The sequence below is a fragment of the Pieris rapae genome, chromosome 1 (genome assembly GCF_905147795.1).
Source record: "Pieris rapae chromosome 1, ilPieRapa1.1, whole genome shotgun sequence".
NCBI lineage: Eukaryota > Metazoa > Arthropoda > Insecta > Lepidoptera > Pieridae > Pieris > Pieris rapae.
In genome coordinates this window covers 3940789-3950689 of record NC_059509.1, presented here as the reverse complement: position 1 = coordinate 3950689, position 9901 = coordinate 3940789, and the positions used below count along the sequence as shown (strand labels likewise).

The following is a 9901-nucleotide window of genomic DNA, read 5'->3' as shown; positions in this document are numbered from 1 at the left end:
TGTATTGGTTTTCCTTCAAATCTTTTTATTTTTTATACAGATAATTAAAATATTTAAGTTACATGTCGAGAACTTATTCACATAAAAAAGAGTAAAAATCTGCTAATATAAATTTTTCATTATATGTAATATATTGAACAATGAGTGGAAGGGTTCCTGGTTCCTCGGAAGTTTTAAACAATAGAAGATTCTGATTTTAATCTATAACAAATCGCGTACAACAATAGAATATAAGCGGTATAATGAAATGTTAATTACTATGTATCGAATGAATGCAATTATAGGCACGTAAGTCTAGCGCTGGCCGATACGTGGAGAGGATTGCTGCGCATGTGTACTGTGGTGCGGGGGCCGGAATGCGACTGGAGAGCCAATCGACGCTCTTAATTTCGCTAGCCCCCCCCCAAGATACCTTATTTTTTACTTCTGCGCAATAACGGTCAGCGCTAGAGTTTCGTGCCGCTACTTGTAACAATCGATGAGAGTGTCTACGTCTGGCTATATTCTCGAGGAGTAACCCCCCGATGATTTAGTTAATTGCTATGAAACTAATGACTGCAGTTACATATGAAGAGAGTGCCTACTCCGACGATTTAAGAGATACCACCCACCCTTATAAAACTAAGAAAGCCTGAGTGAGCAAAATGTAGCCTTGGCTCGTACGCGAGTCTTACCGAATATTTGATTTTCCAAAAAAGTAGTTAGTATATCTTTATAGTACATTTAACATAAAATTTATCATAAAATTGGTAAACTTTTAAGATGAGGCTTAACAGTTTAGTTGTCGATGTGGTAGGTTCAAAACCCGGCTGTGCACCAATGGACTTTCTGTCTATCTACGCATTTCACCCTCGCTCATATGGTGACGAAAACATGGTAAGAAAACTGCGGGTTTTCTCACCCTTAGACCCAAAAATTTGATGACGTGTGATCATCTTGCCTTACATTTCAGAAAAAGTAAATGATCACGAATCAGATACAGAAATGAAGCCCAGACCTAATAGATAGCGCCACTAGTTTCTTTTTAGCACATTGTCTGGCCTATCTCCGTGTGGCATATTAAATTTATTACGCACTTAATTGATGTATTTTTTGTAATTGTTCGGGTCATTACCTAATCTTAATTCCAAATTTCCGAACAAGATAGGCCACGATAAGATTCATAATGGCGTAATGATTTGTATGACGGTTAATTATTCAATGCATAACAAATTTAAGTACTATTGTACTTGTCTTTCTTCAAAGGTCACGATAACTTGTTTCTGCCTACTTAATTGTTTTACTTCTTACAAAATACTCAGTAACTATAAAAGTACTATTTATAAGCGCTTCTTATGTTCAATTGGATAAAATTTACACTTTTTTAAAATAAATTTATATAAAACCCACGCGACTAAGAAAATGTTATATTTTGTTATAGCACACTTTCAACTAAATCAGTGGCATTAATGATTTTTTTGAGGAAGTAACTTCTATATAAATATAAAAAAAACTTAAATATAAGCGACACTAAGTTGTATTTATGTATATAAATTCATTAAATTTAAAAAAAAATTTTTTTTCGTTTACTCCCGAAAATGAATCCCTGAATAAATGACAAGAAAAACTACATCAAAAGAATATTAGATTCTATAATAACGATATGGAAAAACGTCGATTGGCATATCATTAAACATTGCTGATTAACAAACACTACAGGGGCTTGATGGTTTTATGATACAAATTAAGGATATCTCTATTAAATAGTAATTAAGAAAAAAAAATTTAAAAATATACATAAAATATTAAAGATTTTTTTATTAATAGTTCTTGGTACGCATTGTTTCTTCCATGATTCGAAGTGGCGTTTGTGTTTTGAATGAACTTAAAAAAAATAATGCTACACAGAAGAATATATATATATAGACACAAGGAAGAAGTGGATATTTGATAATTTCTTCGTTCCTTGCATGGTCTGCATTGCTATACCTACGATAGCTAGACTTTTGACAAAAAAAGCCTTTTCGTTTTAGAGTTGTACATCCCCCTCACTGGGGGGCCGATTCCACAATTACCTACAATTCGAACAAGGAACTGTCTTGTTAATCGATCTGTGAATAATAACTAACTGTCTACGTTGTTCGGCTGCTCTTTGGATGTTTTCTGTCTACCATTATAAAATTCCAAAACCAATCATTTAGTATTAAAATTATCAATGATTTTGTAGACAAGATAAGACTGTTGTATTACTAGCTAAATTCTTTGACTTTACTAACCATTTATGAAATTTAAATAATGAATATAAATTCTTCAATATAATAATAGGTCGACATATATCTATATTATATATATCTTAGTTTATATTCGTCATACTATTCGCTTGATCTTGAGGTACCAGTTGAGTTATGGGTTCTATGCCACATTTAGATTCCAGTGAACATTGTTAAATTTTAAATTATATAATCATTTTAAAATAACACCAACAGAAGTATGTTATTAATTTAATCTGACGTGTGCTTCCAGAACAATAATAACTCCCTACTTTAACACTGGTGATGTAATATGTATCGTATATATGAATATATTAATAATAAATATTTATAAAAAAACACACACACGTGCTCTAACGATTTTCGTCTAAGAACAAATATATTCAAACATAATTCATATCTTAAAATTACATACGGACTAACATTTCTGAGCACTGGATTCTATTCGTAGTCCCGATAATCCTGCATAATTATAATAATCATTTTTATGATAATCATAGATACAAGTAGCAATAAAAATAATTAGATTCGCAATTTGCAGCATTCTTTATCCTACGTCGTAGATATGAAGGTGCTCGTAGCACTATCAGTCTTCGTAGCACGTAAGTAAAAGAATTTTTATATCAATTTCATCTTAAAGCAAAAGCCAAAAATATCTTAGGTTTAGTTTCTTGTATATTACGATTTGCTTTTTATAAGTAACTTTTTGCACAATTTTACACTTTGTGTTGGTAGTATGTGCTGGTGGTAGAATCCACGATCCGGAGTACATCCCCACTAATCCGGGCGATAATAGTCACTACGTGGAGGGAGTGAGCCGGTATATCTGGATGCCTGATGGGGATGATGTACCTCACCTAGTCGATCTACATGAACCAGCCGAGACTGAATCCAGGAACGGAGCTAACAATCAATACTGGCTCTACACTAGGTAATTACCTCAAAAGTTGTTGATGACCAGATTGATAACGAGAATCTTTTATACCAAAGAATAACATTGCATTTTCTTTTTAGACGTAATCGACAAAATCACCAACTATTAAGACACAATGACAACAACTCTGTCCGAAACTCCAACTACAATAGAAACTTGCCGATCAAAGTTCTCGTTCACGGCTGGAATAGTAAAGGAACTTCTACAATGAACCCAACTATTCGTGACGCTTTTCTAGCAGTTGGAGACTTTAACGTCATCGTTGTGGATTGGGGAAGAGCTGCAGCAGGATCATACACCACTTCAGTACGATCCGTTCCAAGTGTAGGTCAACATTTGGGTAACTTCCTGAACTGGCTCATCTCCAACCACGGCGGTAACTGGAACAACGTGCATCTAGTTGGCTTCAGTTTAGGAGCTCATGTAGTTGGAAACGCCGGACGGACTGTGGGCGGACGTGCTAGACGTGTTACTGGTATGCTCCAATTATTATAGAATCCTATTAATCTTATGCATCATTAAAAAGTCAATTTAGATCAAGTATCATGCATATTATTCTTCGTATTACAGGATTAGATCCCGCTGGACCTCAATGGGGACCAAGCAACTCAAACACACTTAGAAGGAGTGACGGAGGATACGTAGAAACTATCCATACCGACGGAGGACTATTGGGAATTTTCGATAGTATTGCTGATGCAGATTTCTATCCAAATGGTGGAAGAAACAGACAGCCTGGTTGCAGCCATAGCCAGTGTTCACACAGTCGTGCATGGGATCTATTTGCTTCTAGTGTAAGAACTGACCACTTTGTCGGAAGGCGCTGCGCAAATATTAATGAAGCTCGCAACAACCGTTGCACTGGTGCACAACACAGAATGGGCAACTCTAACTTAGGAAAACGAGGGTAAGTTCATTAATTGTTACTATCTAAATAACCTATACGTCATCAAAGGTAATTTGCGGCTTAGGGATTAAATAAAACAATAAAAATTAATAAAACATCACCGTTTCTTAATATGCAAGTATGTATATTAATGTCATTCAAATAGGTAGGTAAAATCGAAGTTTTATAATTAAGTAAGCTGATTTCGTTATGTTCATTAGTGATGCTTTCAAATATCGAAATTAAATGGCCGATGCCACCAAATTAATTTATAAGTATACTTCATTATCTTTAATAATTTATCTAAATAATAATTATTGTAAATAAGCTCGATTTATTAAAATAATTAAATATTAGAAAATAATTAGTATAATTTTGTTTTGTTTACAGAAGCGGACTTTATGGCCTAAGCACTGGTTCCAGTTGGCCTTATTAATTTTAATTTGTGAAATAAAAGAAAATAATTTTTGATATCTATTAAATTATATATACATATCAAAATTGTATTTCCTTCCTTTTCTTTTACATTTTATATTCCCACGGTACCATTATGATGTAGCGTTCTACGTGATTATAATTTTCTATACAATATTTATTAAATTATAGTATTACTTTATCTTTCACAGTTATCATAAATATGCTTAGCTAATTTAACTTTTTAATTGAATCAATATTTTCTGGTAGGCGAAATGGGATTCTCGATGTTTTCAAAATGTGTAAAAATAAAAGAACATACATTTATGTATTTAAAAATACCCATTATTCCCTTTTATTTGCCTGAAACTTCTGCGTTGAATTAGGTTTCACTACATACGATTACCCTGGTTTAACAATTCGATTATAGAATATATAATATTTAACATTTCAAATGATCTGTAAAGAGTTGAAGATCACAATATGCTTCCAAATATTTTACTTATATTATGATACATATAAGAACAGAATGTTAGCCACCGGAGCGGAAATGCGCAATGTAAGCACTATAACTCGATTCTTCGTAGACTTCTGATTTTTCTAGTACAAAGTTGCGCCTAAGTTTACATGCATGGCAACACTGCATGACATTATAAAAAGGAAAAAAAACTGCTTATTAACGAATTAGTTGCGACATTTCATATGAAGTCCAAGTCACAGTACAGATAGCGTGGAATTCCAAACATGTTTTGATTTAAAGCTATTATATATTTGCAGACCTGATGATTGCAAGCTATATAAAAGAAATTCCGGAAATTTGGTTAACGAACGACAGTTTAACGTGACAACGTCAACATTGATGAAAAGTTTGTATGAATAAAATAGAATATGTTTTGTTGAGGATGGATACAAAGAAGTATGGCTGCATAGGAGGGACGCATAGGCCAAACGAGTGGAAGAGAGATAGATGCGGCGAAAGGGCACCCGTTGTAAGGGTATAATTTATTTGACGTTTTCACATCATAAACAGTTTTTAATTAAAATCTAAACATAACAATTTAATATACATATTTACAATTTTCATAACCTTCATAGTAATTTTTAAAAGATTATCCAAATAACGTAAAAGAACAAAAGGTTTCCATACAGGGAGCGGAGTACATAAGTAAAGTTGGGAATTAAAAGACAGAATTTTAAATGAACAATTTTGAGTGTGTGGCAATACGGTGAGAAAGGTCGGTCTTAATATTTTGATATTGTCAAGTTACAGTATTCTTCAAAAGCTTTTTCGAAAATCGGTGCCCCTAAGAATTACAGCGATTTTTATATTTGGGACTATGTATTTATATGTTTTAAATGTGTCGCCGCTGTTCCTATTATTGAAATATTTGTTATTTTTTTTAAGTGACTTGAGTTAGTTAATATTCAGATTTATTTTTTTATAGGTAAGATATAAAAAAATCGTACCATTTTTTTATACCTTAAATGGGTTAAATTAGCCCTTTTTCGGTGGAAAACTTTTTTAGTAGTAACAATTATGAAATGTCAGAATTCTACGGAATGAAAAATCTGAACTTATGTGTTTTCTCTTTTATAATATACTAGCTAGCCGCGAACGTTTCTCCTTCGTTATACAAAATAAATTTAATTTATACTTTAGCCCCAATAACACGTGGTAATCATGATATTGAATTGAAGATTATATGACACGTTTGGCCGTTTACTATAGCAGTGCCATCTATTGGTTACTTGATTGATTACATCTATTGATTACTCAATCCAGTCGAAAAGTATCGACATATTATGTTAATCTTTTGGAGTTAACAGTTAATTGTGACTGACAATCAATTATAGACAAATAATTTGCAATAAAATAAAAATTGCGACTATAATTAAAGGTCTAAGCTATCCTATCTCTTAAGTTGGACCAGACTGCTCACGGTGTGCTAATTTAATTTAAAATCGGTTAAGTAGTTTAGGAGTCCATCGCGGACAAACACCGTGACAGGAGATTTATGTTTATTAAAATATACGTAGCTGTACAATTACTTATAAATAAAATAATCAAAAATAAAAATGTTACTAAATAGCGCACATTTTTACTTTCTGATACAGAGTTTTTACAATTTGGACCGCCATCCACTATGTTACGTCTTTGAATTGTTTTGTTGTTTTCATTTTAGTTTGTAATTTTTTAATATATCACGTATGGACTCAGCTGGGCCAAATTTCATTGACCATATGGGCAGAACTCTAAGAAACCTTAATGCAAAATACGTACATACGGATTTGCACAAATATCTTTTACCCAAATGGAGGCTCGAACAACAAGGATGACTATGTAGTACCTAGTAGAAGCTAGTAGCACGTTACAGCATCTGACAGATTTGTGAGAATGAAATGTATTGAAGATTTATTTCATTAAAATGTAATAATGTAGACAAAGTCCATAAGTTATCCAATGGCGTTACTCTGCGCATAGGCAGCACTGCATTATAAAAAGAAGCGTTTATTACTTATTACATAATGTTTTCAATCTTATCTTCATATTTTAATCGCATATAATCTGTATGTAGGTATCAAATACAAAATGTATACTAAAAATGATGATTTTGTTTGGTTGGTTGTGCTACTACTTATTTTCGAATAATAACATTTTATTTCACAGCTGTGTTCGTGTGAGTTAACTTATATTTCTAATAATCAGCTAGAAGATCAAATAAAAGAAAGATTAAGATCCAATCTAGTTTTTGATATGTATTTAATTCTCTCTATCTTTTTTGTAGGTGTAATTAACACTGCATCTCAGTGGGTCTACTAAAAGCAACATAGACATAAACTATTTAGTAATCATCATTTTATATGTATCATATAGGATAACATTAAAGCCCTTCCGCCGTATTTCTGTAAATTCCTAATTTCTTCTTCATTTATTGCGCCAAACAAGATTACTTTATCATATCTCAATATATAATATAGTAATAGAAGTAAGCAGGCTCATACAAAATTTGGTTTGCTACAAATACAGGAACTGGCTGGTGTGGTCGAACCAAGCAGAAGACTCTAACGTCGAAATGAAATTGACGATTCTTTAATAATTTATCTAAATAATAATAATGGATTTAGATAATTAAATATTAGAAAAGAATTACTATAATTTAGTTTTGTTAACAGAGGCGGACTCTACGGCTTAATGACTGGTCCTGCATGGCTTTATTGAAATGAAAGCATTTTTTTTTAAAATTGAACGTTTTACTTCTTCCCTTTAATTACATTCCACTGGTATTTTATAATGTCTCGTTCTACGTGATACTAATTTGGTATTCAATAAAATTATCCACACAAAAGGATCTAGTAATAAAATAGAACATTATCGACCAATTTAGACTCTATATTCGTTAGGCAAATTATTTGAGAAATTAGTTAATAAAATGTTTAGTCCTCTTATCCTAAGAAAATTATAACACCAGCAGCATGGTTTTACCAAAAATCGTTCAACTGTCAGTAACCTTACCGTTTTTTACCGTGTAAATATTAAAGGGAATGCACGAAGAAGAACAAATTGATGCGATCTAAACGGACTTCGAAAAGCTTTCGATTGGGTCAATCATGTCATTCTCAAAATAAAAGACAGGCGGTAGTAACGGGAGGACATAAGAGCACATTTATAAATGTGACATCCAGTGTACCTCAAGGGCATATATTGCGTCCGTTGTTGTTTAACGCTTATATAATTTAAGAAGATAATTCAATATTAGAAATAAATTACTTTAATTTTGATTTGTTAACAGAGTAGGACTCTATATCGTTGTTTTAAGTATTCAGAATATCTCATGTTTGCTGATGAAAAGCATAGACATGATATTTCTAAAAATTAAATCTATAGATAACTGTGTTAAATTTCAACAAGATCTTAGTGGATTTGGGCAACAAAAAAAGTAAACCATCCTTAAATATTGGAAAATGTAGAAAAATTACTTTTACTCGGAAACATAAGAAAATACAATTTTATTATAAAATAGGAGATACAACAATAAAAGAGGTGAATTTAGCTGGAGACTTGAGGATACTACTAGATGATACGATGTGTTTCTTAGACCAAATAGAAAATATAACAAAAAAGCATATAAACAATTTGGCTTCGTTAAACGTGTATACAAATCTTTTAAGAATATAAATTGTTTATATTCTATATTCTGCATTTTCTACCGCATTTACCATGGAGAGTGTTTAGAGGAGTTATTAGGATTAATACCTGCAGCTGAGTTTTATCATCGGTCGTCGAGAAATACGAAATTCCACCCCTACCACCTCGACCTCCGCCGTTCCACAACTGAGCGTTTTTAAAGGCAGTTTTTGCCACGCACCACCACTTTGTGGAACCAGCTGCCGTTTTCCCTGTTCTATAAAGAAATAAATAAAATGCCGGTACTTTGCTTTTGTTATATGCACGCACTTATACTACACATGCGCAAGTACTTTGGTATTGAATCCCTTAAATGTAGACGTAAACAATACGACCTAATGCAACGCGCTATTTGCAACGGTTTGATTGGCTGCCCTGACTTATTGTCGCTTTTACTATTTCACACCCTCCTTCATACAATACAAGGCAAACAAAACTATTTCACATTTCTCGGTCTAATACAAATTATTTACGTAACTCAGTCATGAATGGTATACCTTAAGATTATACACAAGTTACCAGCAAATACAAATATTTAACGCAACCAAACAATTAATAAAAAGCTCTGGTATCTTTTATTAATAATAGTTTGTTTATTTTTCCATTATACTAAATAAGTATTATACTGATCAATGAATCTTAGAACTTAGAATTAATTATAAATATACAATTGTATTATTTTTGTATAAGTAGGTGAAACTGTGCTGTATGTTTATATTAAAATTTTCATTAAATCTTAAGATTTAGAGATGTAATTGTTTGGTTATTGTGTAACGCGAAGCTGTAGGAATACTGTTGAGCAAATAAATTAATACGAATTAAATGATAGTATTATTATGTCTTTCACTGATAGATATCATAAATTTGATCTTATATTAATTAATTAACTATCTTATCTGTTTGGCGAAACAAGGTTCTCAAATGAAATTTTTAAATAAGTGTAAAAATAAAAGAAACTAATTATGCATGCATTAAAAATAACTTGCAAAATCTTCGCAACTTCATCCGCGCTAAATTCCTTCCTTTCTAAAGTTTCCTGTCTGACAACTTCAAGTAATAATAAACTTCAAAAAAAATACAGCGGTGTTTTATAAATATATTTCAAATCCTGGGTAATGGATTCGTCTTTTCTAGCGCAATATTGTGAGGAAACTGGTCGGTGTCAGTCAATGTCTAAAACGAAAAATAATCAATGATGTGCAGCTGTTATATTTGTATATTTCAAAATACCC

At 32.1% G+C, this 9901-nt stretch overlaps 1 protein-coding gene across 1 annotated transcript; it reads left to right on the top strand.

The window, feature by feature from the left end:
- The first annotated feature begins 2715 nt into the window (after positions 1-2715).
- LOC110994779 (pancreatic triacylglycerol lipase) lies at positions 2716-4520 on the top strand. The gene is made up of 5 exons (XM_045628719.1): positions 2716-2851; positions 2985-3180; positions 3264-3658; positions 3754-4090; positions 4460-4520. The coding sequence occupies exons 1-5, from the start codon at positions 2815-2817 to the stop codon at positions 4503-4505; spliced, it is 1011 nt and encodes a 336-aa protein (XP_045484675.1). The 5' UTR covers positions 2716-2814; the 3' UTR covers positions 4506-4520.
- The last annotated feature ends 5381 nt before the right edge of the window (positions 4521-9901 follow it).